Source organism: Buteo buteo, chromosome Z, assembly GCF_964188355.1.
Source record: "Buteo buteo chromosome Z, bButBut1.hap1.1, whole genome shotgun sequence".
In the NCBI taxonomy this organism is placed as follows: domain Eukaryota; kingdom Metazoa; phylum Chordata; class Aves; order Accipitriformes; family Accipitridae; genus Buteo; species Buteo buteo.
Genome location: NC_134204.1, coordinates 13,887,729 through 13,910,250, shown reverse-complemented (window position 1 = coordinate 13,910,250; position 22,522 = coordinate 13,887,729). Strand labels below are relative to the sequence as shown.

At 44.0% G+C, this 22,522-nt stretch overlaps 1 protein-coding gene across 3 annotated transcripts in view; it reads left to right on the top strand.

The window, feature by feature from the left end:
• Positions 1-2,870: 2,870 nt before the first annotated feature.
• The window catches only part of NADK2 (NAD kinase 2, mitochondrial), a 34,572-nt gene continuing 14,920 nt past the window's right edge, over positions 2,871-22,522 (top strand). For all 3 annotated transcript variants that reach the window (XM_075021393.1, XM_075021392.1, XM_075021394.1), the window contains exons 1-4: positions 2,871-3,395; positions 19,231-19,319; positions 19,680-19,768; positions 21,302-21,383. In XM_075021393.1, the coding sequence (XP_074877494.1) occupies positions 3,018-3,395; positions 19,231-19,319; positions 19,680-19,768; positions 21,302-21,383 (638 nt within the window). In that variant the 5' untranslated portion in view covers positions 2,871-3,017. The remainder of the gene's footprint in view (positions 3,396-19,230; positions 19,320-19,679; positions 19,769-21,301; positions 21,384-22,522) is intronic.

Below are 22,522 nucleotides of genomic sequence, written 5' to 3'. Positions count from 1 at the left end.
GTGAATGATTGGATTAATTATATAACTGGTGATTAATTAAATGATCACAAGAAGGCGTTACTCACAGACTTCAATGAGGAGTAGAAATGAAGAGTTGTCCCGCACTGTAACTGCTCTAGAAGCAATACGTAAATTCCTTAGGATGAAAAAAGGCTACATTTGGAGACCTTCTTATGTAAAACCACTGGCTGGTACAGTCATGCATTGCCAGTTTTGCAGCTAGTGTAATAACTTAGGAATTTCCTAATTTAGTGTTTACATACAAAACTTTCCAGTTACATTGTTTTTTTAACACAGAATAAATTATTTTATTACACAGGTTTTTTTTTTTAAGTCCACTGTATAATTTGAAGAATGTAGAGCTAAGGATGCCTGGTTTTCTATGGATTTGCGTCTTGAAATTTACCTCATGTATTATAACTCCTTGGTATCTAAAACGTGCATTACTCTGAAGCGTTTTCCTCACTGCAGGCAGTATCGAGGTGTCCGTTTCCATAAGGAATTTTTAAGTACTCTCTGCCCAGAATGAAGCTGGTCATGGTTAGCCAAGGGTCTAAAAAGTTACTACAGTGGGAATTCACCTGTGCTCCATACTTGTATCCTGTAGGAATACCAGGCTAAAATGCCTGTGCTTATTAATTTAATTCTGTATGAACAAATCTATCCCTTAAGGCACTGGGTATTATATTGCTCTGAAGTCATTGAAGATGGGGTGTGAAGACATGTCATGTCACAAACTGTGAATATATTTCAAAATACATGTCATTTGACAGATACTTGTGCCTTGTTCCTGTGTACCAGTTGTATGTTCAAATCAAAAGGTGTAGTAAGGGAGAGTAAGTAGGCCTATTCACAAGTAAGATGCGATCTGTAAGTGACATTTCACAAACTCTTATTTTATGTGTTATGGAAAGTTTAAAACTTTTTCCACATAGATAATGGGGTGTCGCATGGTGATCTGTGCACCCTTCAGCTAGTCTGTCAGACAAATGAATCTGGATGAATCACTTCCTACTCTGTGCCTCAGCTCCACTTCCAGAACATTTAAGATATCATCTACTGTTTTGAATTTACATTTTAAATGATGTATTCCATATTTTGTGCTTATAATGCTTGCTGTGGGCATTAATTCAAAAGACCATAACATAATAATTGCATGGCCTCAGAGTAAAATATTCAAGTTCCATATTCAAGTTTGCCTTTCAAGGATCAAAAGAGTTCAGCATAAATAGGTAATACACGAAGCACAGAATCCTAGAGGAGCAGCTCAATGGTCAAATAAACTATCAAAAAGATAACGATTTGGAACACAGCTGTAAATTTTCAAAACCTCTTCTTATCCTTTTGGTCTCCAGGATCTCCTATTATCTACTGCTTTGTACAATCCAAAAGTTAATAGTTAGACAGAATGAGGCATTAGCTGGTTAGCAAGGGAATTAGTTATGTTTAATTACTCTCCTGGTAATCTGATTTGTGGTAGTTTCCCTCAAGGCTAAGCTAATCAGTAGGTAGAAAATCCTCCTACCCGTCAGTAAAGACTGGATGGAGCTTTTGTATTGTTATACAAGCGTAGGGAAGGACTGAATGGCTTTAGCTATTCTCATTTCCTAAGGCTCTCCTAGCAGAGCAGCTTAGATGGGTGCTGCGCTGACAGGTAAAAGCTGCTGCCTCAATCCCTCCTCACAAGGAGAGGCTGTGACTTCCTCCAGGGAAAGAACGGGCACAAGGCGAGTAATGAGAAAAACGTGCGTAAACGAGGCTTTCAGTGCAGAAGTACTGTCTGTGAAAGTCAATACCTGAAAAGGCAGTTATTAATAATGAGGTCACCACCCCCCCAACTGCGAAAGTCAATACCTGAAAAGGCAGTTATTAATAATGATGTCACCACCCCCCGCCCTTTTTAGATAGTTTGCTTACAATACTAAAAAGTAACAAAGGATCGATTTTTTTTTTTTTTTTTTTTAACCTGGACTTGCAAAATGCAGACACTCACAGTGCTGTTTCACAGGTCTTTTCCCGAGCCTGCTGCTTTCACCACGTTGCCTTTTTCCGCGCTTCCTCAGACAGCGCGATAAACGTAATAAAGACCGCAACAGTCATGAATAAGAGATTGGCCTCTCAAATCACAGGTTTCTCATCAGGTCCTCCCAAGACGCAGTATTTAGTGGAAGCTGTGGTGGTTTTTTCTAACTTCCAAACCCCTTTTCCTCAGACAAGTTTAACAAGGTAGCAAGCCAGCTTCCCTGCGAGGCACCTCAGGGAGCTGCCACCGCAGGGAGCTGCCACCGCAGGGAGCTGCCCCCTCAGGGAGGTGCCCCCTCAGGGAGGTGCCCCCGCCCTCTCGGCTCCCAACTCTCGCCTCCACCAGCTACCACAGAGGACGCAACTGGCTTCATTTGTCGAGCCGTCGCCGCAGGAGCAGGCTGGGCGGGAGGCCGCCAGGGGACACAGGAGGCGTCCCCGCGGGGCAGGGGCAGCCGAGGCAGCCCGGCTGAGGGGACCCGGCCCCTCACAACGGCCCCTCACAACGGCCGCTAACGCGCCACGCGCGCCCACCCGGGTGCCTCGAGCCCCGCCTCCCGCCCGGCGGGAGAAGCGGGACCGCGAGACGACGGGCGGGTGGGGGCGGGCGGCTTCCTGCGCCAGGCGCGCGCGCAACTCCTGCTTCCCCAGGCGCGGGGGGGGGAGCTGTCCCCGCCTTCCCTCCCTGCGGCCGGCGCCGTCGGTCGAGACGGACGCATGCGCTCCGGCCCGGGAGCGTTCCCAGCGGCTCCTGCCCCGCCCCCCGCCCCCCGGAGGGCGGGAGGCTGAGCGGCGCGCTTCCCTATTGGCGGGGGGGCGCGCCTGCGCGCGGGGAGGGGCGGGGCGCCGCGGCGCGGCCGTGCCATGTGTGCCGAGCGCTGCCCGGGCGGGGAGGCAGCCGCAGAGCGGGGGCGGCCGCCGCCGGGCAGCGCTGCGCCGCGCCGCGCCCTCCCGGCCGCAGGCTGCCGCCCCGGGGCGGGGAGCGAGCCCGGGCGATGTCCTCCGCGCGGGGCTTCCTCGGCGGCTACTTGTGCCTCGCCGGCCGGGCGGCCGGGCGCCGTTCGCCGCCGCTCTGCCGGCGGGCGGCGGGGGCTTCCTCCGCCCTGCCGGGGCTGTCGCTGCTCGGCGGCGCCCGCCGGCGCCTCCTCGCCCCCCGCGGGCTGAGCCCCGCCGCCCGCTGCGGGGCGGAGGGGGCCGGGGCCGGGGCCGGGCCGTGCGCGCCGCCGCGGCGGCGGGGCTGCGGCGGGCTGGGGGCGGCGGGCGGCGGGTTCCGGCCGTCGCGGGTGGCGGTGGTGGTGAAGACGACGCGGTACGAGTTCGAGCAGCAGCGGTACCGCTACGCCGGGCTCTCCGAGGAGGACCTCAAGCAGCTGGTGAGCGGCGGGAGGGGCGGCGGCGGCGACGCCGGCCTCCCCGGGCGCGGCCGGGCCGCGGAGCCGGGGCCGGGCTGCGGGGAGGCTTGAGGGGTCACCGAGGCGCTGCCCGGGCTGCGGAGGGGCCCGGCGTGGGCCTGGGGCTCCCCCTCGCCCTGCGCGAGGGGGGGTGGGCGCGGGGCGGCGCCGTGGTCCGGTGCCGGCGGGCGGGGGCGCGGCCGCTGACCCCGCGGCCGGGCGCTGCCGGGCGCTGCCGGGCGGCTGTCCCCGTCCCGCCCCCTCCCCGGGGCCGGGAGCCCGACTCGGAGCTGGGAGAGGGGGAGCGGGCAGCGCCGCTTAACCGCCCTTCGTTCGCCTGTTGCGGATTACCGAGGGAGTTGTGTAGTAAGCGCGTTCGGGTTTTATCCTCGGAGTGGCCCCAGCAGCCTTCAAGCTGCGGGTTTTTTCGCGCAGCGTGTCGTGTGAAGACTATATTTAGAGGAGCGCGTGCTGAGGAAGGCACTCTGTTCTGAAAATCCCCTCTGAGGCGTGGAGAGGACTCGTTCTCGCTTCCTCCTGCTCCTTTGCTCCGTACCCTTGCCTCGCTTCCTCACTTCATCCTTCGGGTATTTTCCTAATAACTCCTCCAGCTAAACGGCCAAATCTCTCGTTCGCATCCGTCTGCCTCGCTGCGGTTCTTAGAAACGCCCTTTTCTTTGGTCCGTAGGAAACATTCAGTACAAAACCAGGGGGCTGTTCCGTTAATGAAGGTATGCTGAGGAGAGCAGGTATTTCCAAGAGTTGATAGGTGTGCCCAGCATCTAGTGTCTTTATCTCCACCGAGCACAGTGACCCCGTCCTGTCCTCCGTGTAGCCTGTGGCTGTCTCCTTCCAGAGCTCGTCTGCCACCGCTGGGCTAAAGGATGGTACCTGCTGGAGTTACTTTGGTCGCCAGCCGTCTGTGCAGACCAGGTCGTGAGCTCATGTTATTGTCTTTATTCTGAATAAGACCATTAATTTGGGTCTGTCTAGTCTTTGGTCTCTTACAACTGGAGATATTTTAGAACTATATTTGTTTGCAACATTTGCATTAAACTTGCAAATGTGCTTAATTTTTGTAGCAGGGACAAATGCTATGGTTGCATAGCCTTGCTTTGTGAAACGCCGGGATACAAAGTACAGTGTCTACAGCAGGTGGTGCTTACATTTCTCTGCATACTTCAGTTGGTCATCCACCTCCTGTGGAATTCCTGTCTAAACGTTTTTACATATTTTGTAAAGCTTTCTAGTCAAATTTCACATGGCAACAAGTTTAATGTGGAAACATAAGCCTGTGTTCCTGTTCTCACCTACGTGTAGGTTCCTGTTGCTGAGAGGTCCCTCTACTTCCTCTCATATGGTGGCTGTGGAAAAGCAATGTCTCTCACAGCTCAGCTGTAAGACTGCTTTTCTGTCTTCGTTTAAGCTTCTCTTGAGGAAACATTTCTTGCTGTTAAGTATAATCAGGTTGTCCTCAGTGTGCAGCTAAAGCCAAGAAGAACAAAATGGCGTGTTTGGTCACCTTTCCCTAACTGCTTGTGTGCAGGCAGGACTGGGACAGTGAATCGGTTAGTGAGCAGTGGTGTTAGTGTTGCACATCCCTAAAGGCGCTCTCAACTGAATGCGGCGATAGCTGCAGTTCTTCCTCTGACAAGAGTGCATGGTTTGCAAGATTGGTAACCTGTATCAGTCTCAAGAAGCATTTTAAAGAAAGTAACTGTGAGGGCACGGTGTCTGGTTGTAGTAGTTGCAGAAACACCTTAGACTTTGTCCTTTTGGAGAAGCTTAAAGGTGTAAGATAATTCTCTATATTTGGGAGAATTCTAAAATTTTTATTCTATGACTGGTGCTTTTTAAAATCTTATCTTTCCGCTGAAAATACCTCCATGTGAGGAATTGCAGCAATAAAACTCGTAGTGTTGCCAGGCAGACAAAGCCTAACTTGCCTGTGTGTGTAGCAATATTAGGCTAGGCTCTTGCCGTATAGGTGGGAATACAAAGATTTGTGCAAGAACACACTGAAAAGCTCTTCCAGAATTATATTTTTGAAATAGGAAATAAGAGAATGAAGGAATTCTCCTTACTGCCTGTTTCTCAAATTTTTTAGGTGACGTGTAAGGATTTCTGTATCTACATTCTGTTGTGACTCTGGTCTCTGATTTCCTCCCTCCCCGCCCCCCCCCCCCCCCCCCAACCTTTTTGAGTTGATAGCAGCCTCAGTAAATATGTTAGGTGAAGGTTCAGGAGACTCTTGCCCCTTCTGTTGTGGACAGGGATTACTTCTTAGCAAAGCGATCGCTTCAAAGTGTCCTTCCCCCTTTGTGCTGCGTCCTTTGAGGGCAGCCTGGGAACATGATGGATTTTGCTTCCTGAGGTTCGCGGCACTCTGTGCTCCCCGTGTCCTTGCTTCTCCTGGGGAGATGTCAGAAGCTGGTCCCAAGGCGCTGCCCCTGGACATGCACTGGGTCCCTACTGCAGCTACCCAGGGTGATGCTCAGTTTATCCTGAAGGTTGTGAATTGAAGCGGCCACGAATCTGGCATGGGAGCTCAGTCACACCGAACGGTCACACAGAGGGCAGGGTGTGAGTCGAGGCTCACGTGAAAGCCTGCTCTTGGCATAGCGGTGAAGAATAAAAGCAAAAGCGCACAGGCAAGGTTTGGCTCACCTGATGCTGAAAGCTGTTAGCTCACCCAGACGGGTGGTAGTGGTGGGGACTGTGTTATGTTGCAGGGACTGAAGCTCAGGTGAGCCTAGGGCTGGCTTGTGGTGTGGCGGCGTTGTTGTGGCGTGAGGGAGCCCGTCCCAGTGGAGGAGCACGGTGCTGTTACCTGTCACGGATCTTCAGGGAGCCAGAGGCTGGCTATCTGAAATACAGAAACTGAATTTCAAGGCAATGGTGGAGGCTTGGATTTGAGAAGCCCTACCTGGGCTTGTTTGCCTGCCAGTTGTGGGCAGAGGAGATGCTTGCAAGCTCCTGGCAGATAACTGATGTCTCTACTTGGAAGCTTCAGATTTTAGTGTAGCTCAAGTAATGATCATTGTGGGCTGAAGCAGTTATGTCTGATGACCAGAGAGTTGTGCCTGAGGCAGGAGAGCAGACCTGAACTTAGCTGTTACAATCAGTGTGTTTATGTGTTAAGACGGAAAATGCTGTTAAGTCACTTAATGCAGAAGCAACACTGCGTGTGTACCTTTGGGTGCATGTCCTAATGAGCTGGGATGTGGTCTGTGTTTAGGGAGACTGAAGATAAATTGCTGGCATACACCAATAGATATTAAAATATGATACAGATCATAGCATGATCATATCTATGATACACTGTATAAATCACAGTGTACTCCAAGCAGCAGAATATCTCAGTATTGAAGCTGGCTGGCTGACACCTCTAATAGGCAACAGAGGCCCTGAGCAGTGGTGGCCTAAATACTTCTGTGGCCTTTCTTTTGGACACACTAAGTGAGTTGTACTATACAAACACTATTAAATGTCGTAAAGTGAAAGATGCAAGGTCACGATTCCCGAATTCTTTCTGTGTGCAAACAGACAGGAGAGGTAAAGAAGCAGTCTAGACGGAAGAGTAGAACAGATGGCGGAGAGGTGGAGAGCAAGGGCAAACACTTGAAAGAGTGTTTAGTAGATCTGTGGAAGATTAAATCTTGCGTTGCACCGCTACATACATCGTATGCATATTTGCTCCAGGTGGTTGTTTTTACAGGTATTGTGGCAGAGCTCTTACACACTTAACAAACAAGTCTTTTAAATCTGTTTATAACTGTACCTAAACACATCTGACTATCATAATTAGTATTGTAATTCTGAACAGCATAATTAAGTGCTCTGAACGTTGTTGTACACAGGAGGTTTTCAGAGTCTAGTTCAGAAGGGAGATTAGAGACCTGTAAAAATGAGAGATTTCTCTTCTAATACCAGGAAGGAAAAATACCCCCAAATGACCCAGCACTTTAAAAAAAAAAGTGTTGCATCAGTAAATTGGGAGTATTAAATCACACAAGGAATAATTTTGTTTGCCTTCATGAGATTTAAAGAGACTACTGGATTTCTAACACTTGCAGTCACCAGCTTTTAAGTTAAATAAAAATAGTGGTCATCTTCCTAAGTCCCTACAAACAGTTTGCGTACCAGAAATGACAGCAATTTTAATTTCTTGTGACCTGGTTATTGGGATTGGCATCTAAATATGGCTGGTTACAAAAATGAATGATCAAGTCAACTAATACTGAAGGCTACTGTATGTCCTGACTGTTTATTTTACTCTCAGCAAACCCATGTAGAGCAAGCATTGCTGTTGTCCTTATGTAAACTAAGAGAAGTTAATATCCCGATAGTACATAAAGCTAATTTCCTGAGTCCTGTTTTTTTGTGTGGTAGCACAGTTGAGATGCAGCTGCTGACTTCTCACTGCTGGAAGGTATTTAGGGATGATCAACAATTTAGCTGTCCAAACACACTTCATATGCAGTTTTAATTACCTTTGAAAATGTCTTGTCAGGTGAAAAGTTATGTTTGGTTTGGTCTTAATTGGAGGAAAATGATTCAGTGTGGACCACAGCTGATACTCTGTTGTGGCTGGTTTATGTGTCTTTATTTGGAGCAGGGAGGGAGAGCAGAACAAGTTTTGGCTCTTTTGGACTACTGCAACAAATTGGCAGGGGTGGTCATCTCAGAAATGAAGTTCATACAGCTTGCTTGAAAACTGGTATCTGGGTAGAGAACAGTTAACCTGTTAGCAGGATATTGCCTCCCCTGAAAGAGGCACAATGTGGACTCATCTTCAGCATAAGGCACCAACAGCATACTGGGCAGGGCTGGTCAGGAAGGAAGGAGTGTCTCTTAGCAGGTAGGAGAGCTTCACTTGGAGTTTGTATGTTCTTGTGCTCCAAACCAAAACCCACAGAACTGTGGAGGGTGTGGGGAGTGTATGTGTAGAAGAACACCACTCCTCCCCAGTTCCTAATTTAGATGCTTACAGCACCAGCTGTTACTAATCTGCACATTAAAATTTTCATGTTTCTTAGAAAATTCTCTCTTGGGGGAAATGTACTATTTTACCTGTAATTTGATAGGTGATTGATTTTATTTTAAATATTACTATTTACAGAAAAAAGAATCTTTATGTTCTTTTACATTAAATGGTGAAAGACACATTTTTAGTATCACTTTTGAATTACCTTTCCTAAGTACTAGTGGTTTAGGTTTGTGAATGTCATGTCACAGTAGGCTTTTGGAAACTAGACAGGTATTTAATTCTTAGATTTCTGGTTTAGAGAGCTGCACTTAAAATCCAGGTACCTGTGATCCACCAAAACTCTGTTTAGAAAATGTGGCTCAAATATTTTTAAAACACTAGGATTTTTACAGATTCAAGGGAGGCAGAAGGAAAAAATAATATGCAGATGTCAAAGTTCAACTGAATTATAGTTTTAAAATGAAATCATATAATTCAGCAGAGTGTTTTTTCTTCAAAAATCGTGTTTCAGTTGTTTTCTTGAAAAAAATTGAGCTGTTCTAAAAAGCAGTAAATATTAGGGTATTCACCCCTGTGTTCTCTTGTGGATCCAAATGTGCAGTGGTACAGTTGAAGGTAGTGTCTTTAAATAGAAACATTTAATGAATGAACTGCTGCTGTGAAGCTTTTCATTGTTCTGTTGAATTCAGACTACCCATCTCTGCTTATTTTGTAATGTGAATTATTTCAGTAGATGTTCTTCTAGGGAGCACACAAAGTGTTTAAAAACTGGTAGGATGGTGCTTGTCTCTGCCTCACCCTGAAAAGAGGGGAAAAAATACCATCTCAATCTACTGAATTTGAAGCATACAGAATTCAAGACACAGGTTATAGTACACCAAGATTATACAAAGCTAAAGACACTTTTTTTCAGAAGTAAAATTTTTCAGCTAGTCCACTGGAGACTGAGATAGGTGTAAATGTTTTTTATGTTGCACAACCGCAGTGTGTGTTTGTTTGCCTTTGAAATTTGATGTACTTACATCAATGTTAAGTAATTTCATTTACATCTGCTTTATTAATAAGTTCATTCTGTGTTGTCATTCTGTCATAAGAGAAGTCTGGAAAATTATGTAAATAAATAAATGGGATGCAGGAATTCCTTTTTCCATAGCATTTCTTTCTGAGCACATACTTAGTCATATATAGCAAGTAAGTGCAAAAGTATTTTTGCAAATGCAAAATGCATTTCAGTGTACCTAAATTAAACTTCATGGACTGTCTCACCAAGCATCTGATACTTTATACAGCTGAAAAAACCTTGCTTTTTGGATGTGACTTTAATATTGTTTTTAAGTACTTAGCTAGTTGTGATTTGTGACAGCATGTTGGTGTCCTGCTGAATTAATGAGAACTGAATGATTGAATTGCCTGGATTGCACTGGGTTTCTAGAAACCTGTTAGTACAGAAAGTAGTTACTGCTCTGTTTATAGCTAACAATTTGCTCTGCATTAGCCTTTGAATTACAAACCACTATGTGTATTCTTCAGTTGTGGTTAAAATGACAATATGTTAACGTGGTAGATGAAGAATTAGAAAACAGTTTATGGCTTTTTTACTTTACTTCATGTGTAAATCAAACTCTTGCCCCAAAGCAGTATTTCTGTAAAGCTTCAGAAGCATCATGTTGCCAGTTTCACTTACCAAGTGAAGAAATTGCTGAAGTCAGCTACTACAGAAGTAATAGCAAACAAAATGCTACAATATGCAAAACACTGCATAATCATTACTCTATAGCAGATATAAAGGCAGCAACTGAAAGGCTTCCACAACTATGTAATGAAAGGGAGAGGTCTAAGTTGCTGAAGAAAACAGTGAGGAAAGCATAAGCAAAAAAAATTCAACAAACTGGTACAAACCTAGCAAGTGGTCAGGAACAATAATAGGAACAATTCTGAGCAATTGACAGCTGGTTTGTACATCAGTCAACAGTAGACAGGCAAGTGTGCTGGTTGGGTAGGGCCAGCCTACTACCTTTCTTTTATGGTAGGTACCGACCTATTGCATAGGTTAACCTACCACAGTTTTTTGTAAGCAAGCAATTAATGGCCTGTATAGTATCGAAAAACCCACACTGGGAAGGGATGAGGAACTGGGCTTAATGTTGCTTGCAACTCATCAGTAGTTTGAAACTGAAGACTTGATTCATGTTTAAAGCTATGTAGAGAGCTTAAACCTGAGCCTAGGTAATGCTGATTCTCAGTAGGACTTTATTTTGGGAAGCTGTGTGGTTTCTCTGCTACTTCAGCTAAGGCAAATGCTCATTATTAAAGCCATCTTGTAATAATACATTGAGTTTATGGATTGCATTTTTTAGCTACTATATTATCTGAAACCAAAAATCCAAAACTTCCCGCAAAAATTCCAAAATTTCGTTGGGCAACCTGTTCCAGTGTCTCGCCACCCTTACAGTAAAGATTTTCTTCACAATATTTAATCTAAATCTGCCCTCTTTCACTTTAAAGCCATTAACCCTTGTCCTATTGCTACATGCCATTGTAAAAAGTCCCTCTCGGGCTTTCCTGTAGGCCCCCTTTAGGTACTGGAAGGCTGCTGTAAGGTCTCCCTAGAGCCTTCTCTTCTCCAGGCTGAACAACTCCAACTCTTACAGCCTCTCTTCACAGGAGAGGTGCTCAAGCCCCCTGATCATCTTCATGGCCCTCCTCTTGACCTGCTCCAACAGGTCCATGTCCTTCTCATGTTGGGGGCCCCAGAGCTGGATGCAGTACTCCAGGTGGGGTCTCACCAGAGCAGAGCAGAGGGGCAGAATCACCTCCCTGGACCTGCTGGTCATGATTCTTTTGATGCAGCCCAGGATACGGTTGGCTTTCTGGGCCATGAGCGCACATTGCCGGGTCACATTGAGCTGCTTGTCAACCAACACCCCAAGTCCTTCTCTGCAGGGCTGCTCTCAATTCCTTCATTGCCCAGCCTGTATTTGTGCTTGGGACTGCCCTGACCCACATGCAAGACCTTGCACTTGGCCTTGTTGAACTTCATGAGGTTTGCACGGTCCCACCTCTCAAGCTTGTCCAGGTCCCTGTGGATGGCATCCCTTCCCTCTGGTGTGTCAGCCGCACCACACAGCTTGGTGTTGTCGGCACACTTGCTGAGGGTGCACTCAATCCCACTGTCCATGTCACCAACAAAGATGTTAAACAGCACCAGCCCCAATACCGAGCCCTGAGGAACACCACTTGTCACTGCTTTCCACTTGGACATCGAGCCATTGACCGCAACTCTTTGAGTGCGCCCACCCAGCCAATTCCTTATCCACTGAGTGGTCCATCCATCAAATCCGTGTCTCTCTCTAATTTAGAGACAAGGATGTCATGTGGGACAGTGTCAAATGCTTTGCACAAGTCCAGGTAGATGATTTCAGTTCCTCCTCCCTTATCTACCAATGCTGTAACCCCATTGTAGAAGGCCACCAAATTATTTCAAGCATGACTTGCCCTTAGTGAAGCCATGTTGGCTGTCACCAACCACCTCCTTATTTTCCATGTGCCTGAGCATAGCTTCCAGGAGGATCTGCTCCATGATCTTGTCAGGCACAGAGGTGAGACTGACTGGGCTGTAGTTCCCCGGGTCTTCCTTTTTTCCCTTTTTTAAAAATGAGGGTTATGTTTCCCCCTTTCCAGTCAGTGGGAACTTCCCAGACTGCTACAACTTCTCAAATATGATGGGTAGTGGCTTAGCCACTTCATCCGCCAGTTCCCTCAGGACCCATGGATGCATCTCACCTGGTCCCATGGACTTGTGCACCTTCAGGTTGCTTAGATGGCCTCAAACCTGATCTCCTCTTAGAGTGGGCAGTTCTTCATTCTCAAGCTTGTCCAGGTACCTCTGAATGGCATCCTGTTCCTCTAGAATATCAAGCACACCATGCAGCTTGGTGTCATCTGCAGACTTGCTCTCATGAGTATAAATACAGCAGTTGAAGCTCATAAATGATACTTGTCTTGATAATTCTTTTCTAATTAGAAGAAGTTGAGGGTGGGCATCGTGTCCTATATACTTGCTGTGAAAGTTGGTGTTATATCCAAACCTGGACATCTGTTGTATACAACCACCAAATTCAACTCCCCCATCAGTTCCAGCTGATGCTGGAAAACCCACTGAAGGTTCAGGGTTGTGGTTCAAGGTTGCTGTGGCTGTCCTTGTAGCAGACCCTCTTCTGTGGAGCACTTGACATCTGTCTCCAAGGTGTAGATTTCTACTGGGGAGGCTCTGCCATGGCTAACTGCTTGGTTTATTTTTATCTCTTTTTTTTTCTGCACTTTATTATCCAAGATTCAGAAGCTGAATCATGCTTTAATCCAACTTATTTGTGTGCAGATTATTTTTACATTACAAAATAGGAAAGCTTAAAATGTGATTGGAAGTCTTAAGAAATCAGAAAGTTCAGTGTCTGCCTGGCCTGTGAGGAAAACTGGATTTGTGTTTAGTATGATAGATGAAGATTTAAGTGAACTAGTAGTTAACACTACTAGAACATAGGAAAAGAACGTAGGAATATTACTTGCATGCAACTGTAGATTGCCAGTCTTTGACTTTGGTACTTATGCAAATTTTGAGTCAGTGTTTCTTATTTATCAGGGAAGCTGAGATGAATGTATTATGTGAGGCACATGCTATAGTCAAAACTGTTCTTCTGGAAAAATACTTTTTTCCATATTCCTGTCACAATAAGCGCTTGTTTCTTTTAAAACTGAGAGCAAAACTGAGAGCACTACCTTTGTCTATACTTGGGAGATGTGGTTAGTCTAGAGACACAATTTCTGAAAATATAGGACTTTTAATAGTGCTGTTCTCTGCTTAGAAGTGATTAGATGAGTATACCTATATGGTCATAGTATTTTCTTCTTCAGGTTAAAATTCAAACTTCTGTGTTTAGCTGTTCTTTAAATCCATTTGTTTGGTGGTTCTTTGTGTAGAAATTAGGTAGACTGGAAAGCAGTGACCTGTTCTTGTTCTGCCAGGGTGCATGTGTGGGCAAGTCCATTGTGGAAATTTGACGGAGTAATCATTTCTGTCTGTATGCTTTTTTTTTTTTTTCCTTCTAGTCAGACATTTAGTTTCACTCCTGAATAAGCAACAGTAGTAAAACAACTGATGATACATAGAGGCATTAACTCCACCCTGGTGCAGTGGCAATTTAAGGCAAAGTGAAGGTTAGTGCTGTAAATTCAAGATAAGCCTAGTAATCAGAATATGAATATCTCTGGGTTTTATATATATATAGATAGATAGATTATATAGCAAAAATGCATCTGAAAAGTTCCTGTTAATCTTATTATAGTAGGATGAGATGTAGAAGGTGCTCAATTCACAGTTTTACTCTGGACAACATTCACATTACTGTTTTGAGAGAGCATACCATTTTGTCAGTAAGACTTGGCTACAGCTTTTCTTTTCCCCATTCACTAAATCAAGGATCATAATCCACATATGTAGACAACAGTGGGTATTCGGATGTTGCTTGGCTTCATATTGCTTCTGTATTTGTGGCTACAAGCCGTGTCCTCGTTGTGCAGCGTTGCTCCTGGAGGGCCAACATTAATCAAGGACAGCAGACCCACAGTTCAGACTGGTGGGGTGAGACTTGCCAGAGGTGAGAGCTAAGACTCCAGAAGGAAGGCATTCAAGCAAATGCCTCTTGCCTAAATCACTGTCAGAGGAGCTCTGTGAAAAATTATCCTTTCATTAAAGAAGGATCAGGCTAGAAAATAAGAGCTTTTTTAGGCATTTGGTCTAGATCTTTTCTCCTTCAGGCTCTTAAGGGAAAACAACTCCATCACAGAACATGTTCTGCTCACTTGAGTGTGTTTTCCAATGCAAGCTCTTCTGGAAGCCTGCTTTGCATTGCATCTCTGCTGTGAGGTTTAAGAACACTATTGAAGCTATGCCTGAATGTATTTTTGGCCAGTTTGTCCCTGTTTTCATATGCTAATGCACTTCTAGCTAGAATAGCTCTCATGTATATATTCCTGCATTTTATTTAACAGTCTTGCATACTATTGAGGTCAGATTAATAGACTTACAGGTGTACTTTTTGTTTATTCCCACTTTCCATTAATACTGCTTTTGGGTACTTCTGCTAATGCGACCCGTAGCTGACTGCCCTTGTGCTCTGATGCAACATTTCCTGTACCTTTTACCCTTATTTTTTCCTGTTCTAGGAGCCTCAGCAAGTGGGACTCAGCAAACGCTGTGTTTCCAGTGTGTTCATAGACCCATAGCTTCCATTCATCAGTACTTTTCAGTTTTCTTTGCTGTTACTGATCTTTCCAGATAACTGCTGGAAGAAATTACTTAACCTGCAGTGCGGGGCTCCAGACCTGTGTGTGGCCCCTCACGTAGGCTTTTACAACTTCAACACCAAGAAATGCCAAGCATACTGTAGTTTGAAGATCTTGGGCTCTGTAGGAATAGTGTTTTTATTTTCTAGCCCATGTCTGGGAAGTCAGTGTGCAGCCTGACAATTTCTGGAAGAATAGTGCTAAGTTTAAATGCTTTGTGTTTTGCAGTATACTCATTGTACTCTACTGGCAGGCTTCTTAACATTCATTGTAATTTTTTAGGTTTTCTGTGTTAGTATGGGTAAGTTTTGCAGGAGTATGTACTATTACCCCATGACACTTAATTTAGGTTTTTTTCAATTTTATGAGGTTTTCTTTCGTTTCATGGGCCAAACATAGCTGCTTATTCTGTGGAAGGAAGTGACTTTTCATAAAATGGTTAGTGGTAAAATGAAGTAGAAGGATTACTTTGGATGATAACTTTTTCGTGTAAAACATCAGAGCTCTGTTGTTTTACTTCAGTTAAGTCTTAATGAGGATTTTAAAAAAGAAAACCTGAAGAAACTATTTTGTATAAAGTCACTTACATAAATGTTATCCAGTGTTTGGTATAACTCCATTTTTCTTCCAGTAGACTTGATACTCAGATCAAACTGCTACTCTGTACAGCATGAAATACCAAATAAAGTCAACATAGGTCTGTCATAATAGTTGTTTTTTCTCATTTTAGCCAAGAATGTCAATATGTGGTATAAAGATACCTGCTCTGTAAGACTTGTCAGACTTGCTCTCAGACTTTGAAAGTGGAGAGTGGCCTGTCAACCCCTTTCCTTTCAGAAGGACGGCTGCAAGAATTACAAATCAGAGCTTCCTCTGAAGGTTGAATTTGCAAGTTGTCATCGTGTAGAAGCTAAAACCTATGGGCCTTTTTGAGGGTTTGGTTGGTAAGACCCAAGCCTGGTATGGGTTCGTTGGCCTGTCTGATCAGCGGGCTCAGAAGCCAGGCTGTCCTGCAGTCTGGGGTTTTCTGTACATCACAAGTTCCTCCCAGGCTCTTTGAGGAGGTGGTCATGCACACAGCAACTGGACTGTCTGATCTTTGCCTTCAGCTCTTTTAAAGTAGAAAGGAGGTCGTGGTCTCAGTTTGTCTTTTCTTTATCCTCAGTGCAGAGCTCTTTTAAGAAGCAGCGTTTGTCATAGTTTTAGTATGGCATTCAAGTCCTGGATATGAGGCAGGACCAGAGGCAACAGGCACAAACTGAAATACAGAAAGGTCTGTCTGAATATTGGGAGACACTTTTTCATTGTGAGGGTGACTGAGCACAGGGACAGGTTGCCCAGAGAGGTGGTGGAGGCTCCATCTGTGAAGATCTTCTAAAGCCATCTGGACGTGGTCCTGGGCAGGTGGCTCCAGGTGGCCCTGCTTGACCAGATGACCTCCAGAGAGGTCCCTTCCCACCTCAACCACTCTGTGATTCTGTGGCTTCTGACCACAAGGGCTGTAGGCACTTCTCTGTTTCTTCGGAGCAGTTACGTGAAAAGCAGCTGATGGTTAGCACTCCTGTTTGATATACTTGACTGTGGTCAGGCTCAGGCAGGCTGTCCCTTTGTGAGTTCTTAGATTAATGAACTTGTGAGTTATTTACCTCTGAGCTAGAGGGATGAGGCTAGATATCAGCAGACTGTTTTAGCCTCTGGAGCCTTTTGCAAATTAGGATGGTTCATTAACTCCGTAGATGTATGTTAGCCATTTAAACTCAAGGCCCTAGCTTTTCATTTATCTTGTTGCTTAATGATACCCACGTAGTTGTTCTAGAGCAAAATTCAAAGAGGAGACCTCTACGCATTAGATACCTGTTCTGCCATGCTGATCTTAGCAAGAGTAGAAGTATCTATGGAAATTGCTCAGCTAGTCATCAGGATATTGACAGCTTATTTGTGGAGCATCCTCTTCTGCTTTGTGAAGCTGTTGATGAAATAATTTAACACATTTAAAATAATTAAACACATTTAACCTAAGCCAAATGTAAGTTACAGAACAGACCGTTCCACAGCAATGACAGTACCCATACCTATCCTTGCTTGCAGTGCCAATGAAATGTTAGCAGTAGGCTCAGCACTGATGTTGGTGCCTCAAAAGCCTGCAAATGACCATAGAGAGATTCATTACACTGTCATTGTTCTGAGACAAAACCTCTCTTTGACCAGGTTGAAAGATGGCATGCTGACAACTCAGCCAAATAAATGAGGTACATAAAATGGCAAGATGGAGTTTGCAGTTTCTGTTGTGTGTGGAAGTAATAGCCTGTGGAAATAGCAGCCCGAAAAACATATGCTGCAGCAGCAGTCTGCTTGTCAGGTGCTCGTGTTTCATTCACAGCAGGTATTTCTAGAGGGAGCATGAATGGGAACCCTGTTTTTAGTAACAGTTTTTTGGGATTATTTGCTGTGGATTTCTTGTTCTTTCTGGTGGTATAGCAAAGTCAATTTGTGCTTCAAACGTGCAATTGAAAATCACTCTTATAGCAAATTAGACCTGAGGTGCTCAGCGGCAGATGTTGTCTGTGGGAGGTGAATACCTTCTTTTCTCCTTTCCGCTTTCTCCTTTCTGCTCCAAATGGACCATGAGAGACTGACAGCAGACCCAGCATTGGGCAGTGCTGTAACTGGCCGTAGCCTTGCATACTCTTTCCCTCCCCACAGTAGCACAATTCAAGTTCCCAGTGCATCACCATGGGCTCTGGAGGAGCAAGCTTTGTAAAGATGACCTGAAAGCTTTGTCTGTATCTTCTCTGATCACCCACATGCTTATCTGTGTGTGTGACCAAGCACAGCTGGCAGCTGCTCCCACTGTCTGCGTCTAGTGCTGTTGGTGGCATCCAGGCGATGTCTAGGAGAGTCCCTCTGTTGGAGGTGGCTTCCTGATCCTAGCTGTAAGACCACCTGAAGATTCGTTCCTGCAAGTTAATCACTGATTGTAAACACACTGAGCAGGACAGTGATGCAGTTCCAGAGCGGCCGATTCAATTCTTTCCTCTAATTTCTTCAGCGTCGAGTCTGTCTTTGTGCTCAGCTCATGATTGGAATTCTTGACATCAACGGGTGTCAGATGAAGAAAGATTGATTGCATTTGTTGGGTATTGGATTGCAGTTAACTGTAATTGTCATATCCTGCCAGTCCTCTCCCCTTCGCTGTGGAGTTCTGTGGTGCGGGAGTTGCTATGGAAATGGGATTAGATGTGGCTGTCTGGCACCACTTTCTCTTGTAAGTGTGTGCAACTTTGAGTAAAGGCACTTAAATAAATTGCTGGAAGAGCTTATTCAAAGCTACTGGCACAGATTAATTTCTCTACACAAACTCCAGGAGTTCTGTTTCTGTGCTGGTAAATTGGTTTTAACTGGCCGGGGAGAAGGAGGCTAGTGGCAGTATGATTCAGGCTAGAAGGAGCCTCAGGATGTCATCTAGTCTAGCCTGCTGCTGGAAGCAGGCTACAAATGTATTTACAAACTCCTTTTGCTTAACATCCTTTTCACTGTCTTTCTTCTACTTGCTTAATCTCCACACAAACATGTATTTGGCAGTACCAGCCCCAATGAGGACACTAAGTGAGGTGAAGAATGGATGCATATAGGTGGTGACTGAATTACTTGCACAGAAACCTGTTGCAAATAAATATCTTACTTTCAGCCAGCAGTCTCACCTGCTTGCTCAGAAGAGTCTCTCTGTATGAACTACAAAATATTTTCATAGTCTAAAGAGTGTGTCAAGATTAAGTATTTAAATTCTCTAGCTTCCAAGAAGAACGATGCTGGCATACAACTGCTAAATACTGTTTGACTTGTTACTGATGTGAAGTTGTTTGAAAAATCTGGTCTATAATCCAGGGGACAGTATCAAAGGTAGTAGGTAGATTGTCCTTAAGCTTTTTTTGACACAGGGGAAATGTCACCTTTGTCAGCACTTGGCAGTCTTCCATTTTAGCTCAAATACAATTTGAAGGTCAATGCTCTAGGTATTTCAGAGATTCCTGTTTTCTTAATTATCATTCCTGTTGCTTTTTCTTTTGACCTCTTTCTCTACAGCACTATGTTTATGATTCTTAAGGTAATTATCTAACTGTCTGGGTGCTTTTAGCACATGACAGGAGTATAGTTAATATAACTATTTTATGTAGATTTACCTAGAATTTAAATTACTTAGCAGATTGAGGGAAAACAAAGTTTCTGAAGTGGCACAGAAGTCTGTGTAGCATATTTGTGTAGAGCCTTTAAAAGTCTGTGGTTCTCAGCTGTTGTGGCCGTGTAACTCATGTAACTAAATGTAAGCAGACTTGTATGTATATAGAGAGGTAATTAATGGAATGCTTATAAAAGCAGGTTTCTCTACTGAGATAAAATACATGCTTTTTTATAGCTTCTATTTGTATTACTCAAGAGCACTTACTGTAGTGATTAACTTCTACAAAATCAATTTATGTCTTACAGCTTGCCTTGAAGGGATCTAACTATGCTGGTCTGCTGGAGCGGCACCGCATTCATACAAAAAACGTGGAGCATGTTGTAGACAGTTTACGGTAAGAATGTATGGATATTGAGAATTTCAGACACAGTGCAAATATCCATGGATTGTGTAAAACAACAAAAGGAAGCTTTGTGTTACAAGCTCTATTAAAATAGGAATACTGAAAACAGGATGATGCAGATAAACAGTCATTCCTGAAACAATTGTAAGGTGAACTAGCTCAGTTCAGTTAACTAACACATCTGCATTATTATCTTGAAAACATATGAAAAGATGTAAAGGATTTGTGTGAGTGTCAAATACTTATAAACCAAATACTATTGTAATTAGTCCTTAATTACATGTCAGTTTTTCAGAAGGATGTGACAAAGAACAGTATAGGACACATTCAGGCTTTTTCTACACTTTATAGGAACGAGAAAATAGAAGTTCGTCTTGTTAAACGTCGAGAATATAATGAAGAGACAGTTCGGTGGGCAGATGCTGTTGTATCAGCAGGAGGTACGACTTCACAGAAGGGAAGTACTTGTTTCAGTATGTTCTCATAGATACATTTTTAAAAAATATTTTGCAATGTGTGAAGCATCTGGAGGTATGCACATTTTGAAAAAAAAATTGCTTATCTAATTGTCAGAAAATAGGACAAAACACAGTGGTTGTGACCATCCTCTCTACCTCTGGTATCTAAAATTGTAGCACTAGGAAGTGAATCCCAGTGCATGGCCAATTTGGAAATGTTTGTCTTGTGTAAAACAGTATAAGCTGTGGAATTTACTATAGTTTTCAACTCAAGAGGATAAAATGCTTGCTGTCATGATTATACATAGCCCTAAAACCTCCTCTTTGGTTTTTGGTATGTGAAGTGGAGACTAAGATGCTACCTTTTCCTCCCCTTAGTCAAACTCTCTTGCTTTCACACTTACTTCCAGTGACTGGAGTATCTACTTGGGTGGTACAGGTAAAAGTATGCAACTTCTGAGCAGCCTGTGCCACTGATTAGACCTTTTTAAATGAACCAACAGAGCAACTAACCTGGTTGTTTCTTTTTAACATTGGATCGCAGCAGTTCATTCAGTGTTATTTTTTGTGATATGCTGCAAATATTGCAGTGTGTTGCTGGGCTCTGACATCATGTTCAATGATCTGTGGCAGTTTGACTTGACCACTTCTCTGCCTTTCTCTCCTCCCCACTGGTCCATTTTGCCCTTAGCTACTAGTTACCAGGCAGAATGAGTAGAAAGGGATATGTGTAGATTCCCGAAGCATCCTAATATACTCCTGTAGATTTCAAAGAACTCCTCCAAACTGGAGATTAAAGTGCCAGTTTGGCTGTAGCAGCATTTGTCATGGTTACGAGGCAAGCAGCTGTGAAGTGATACATCATCCGAACTTTTCAGAGCTTATCATCTTGGTGCAAAGACTGATTCAGGTTACAGTTGTCATTCTGTTTAACAGACAGGAAAGAATATCCATATCTGAAGAAACCATTGACACCTAAGGATTTCTGCTTCAGCAGTTTTATCTAAGACTTCTTTTCCAGGTGTGCCTGTTTGGGGCTAAATAAGACCTTTAAATTGTGCCTTCTAGGAGAAAACTGAGACGGAACTGAAGTCGTTGTTGTCATGTGATTCACAGTAAAATTTGGTATTGTTTCCTGTCTCTTGTGGCTTTGATTAGCTATACTTTCTAAATTTATTTTCATAAAGAACTACTCTTACCAGCTGATAAACGTACAGAAATTTTCATAAATCTCTTTTCAAGCTTGCTTCTGCCAAATTCAGTTGTCTGGGCCTGTATAGCTGTCAGATAAGTCGTACTTTTTCCAGTCACATTTGCCATCTTGAATTCAGTTGTCACTACTCTGCATTGAAAGGTGTCAGTAGTTTTGTGGTCCCATTTTATTTTTGTGCAGCTTACCCGATCAGTTGTCAATACAAAAGCATGTAGTGGTAATGCTGCAGTGCATGTGAGAATATTTTGTTTGGCATGCTAGAATGTGAAGTGAAACTAACTCTTGTTTTGCTTTTTCTGTAGGTGATGGTACAATGTTGTTGGCAGCCAGTAAGGTCTTTGATAAATTTAAACCAGTTATTGGAGTAAATACTGATCCTGAAAGGTAAAAACACATTTGGGAAAGCAGTGCTTTAATATGCATCACAATATGCATCTGTTTTCATGATACATGGGGCATGGCTGTGGCATTTGGCAGCATAAATGCCTGTTTAGTGGATTGTAGATATTGAGTGAACCTGTTGTTTTATTAGAAAAGTTTACACAATGAGTTATCCTGTCTCATCTGAGAGGACATTAAGTAGTATTGGATAAGCATGACTGTGTTAAACTGCCACAGCTGTTTTCACACACCAGTGTAACAGCACTTGCAGCTAGTTAGCTTGTATTACTAACCAGAAGTTTGAGGCTAGAGATGGCAATGTAGAACAGAGACAGGAAAAGGGACTTAACAAGAGCAGCTAAGTGTGGTGCCTGAACACACAGAAACTTGGTTTCTTTATGAAGAAGGCAAATCCTATTGGAAAACCAGTAGGGCCTCAGATGAAGAGGTTTGTTCTGGTTTCTTCATGTAAACCATGCCATACCTCAGAGGACACAGTCTCCTCAGCCAATTAATGGCATTTAGTTGTCCTATTATAAACTCCACACAAGTTGCATCCACCTAGCCATAAGATTGATTTGGGCAGGTGGATGCAGTGTATTAGTACTGCCCGGTTGGTATAACCTTCAAACAGATGGCAAGTAAAACTCAGAGTTCACTGAGGTTCTGTCTGCTGAGATATCCAGATTTACGTTTCTGCTTTTGATGTTACCAGTTAATATAATCTTAGTAGATAAGAAAGTGGTGGCCAAAAGTTTTAATTCCTTCCATACCTTACTCCTCTTCCAAAACTTTTCAGATACTGTGAATAGATATTCTACAGCATCAAGCCTGAATAACAGGGTTCAAATAACAAGTGCCTTCAAGTTATCAAATATCACTTATGAAAGGGGAGCAGTGCTTAGTCTTCTGGTTTTGACATGAGATTCTTTTGATCTCAGGCATGTTGCTTACCTGTATCGTATCACTAACTTGTGTGTAAATGGAGGAAATTTTCTTTCTAACCTGCAGGGTTTATTAAGCTTGAATTCCTGGCCTAGAACTATGCTGACAGGAACTATATTAGTACCTAGACAGGATTATTAGCTGAACAGCCAGTTTTTAGGTGAAATGTGGGAGAAATATCCTATATCGCACACATA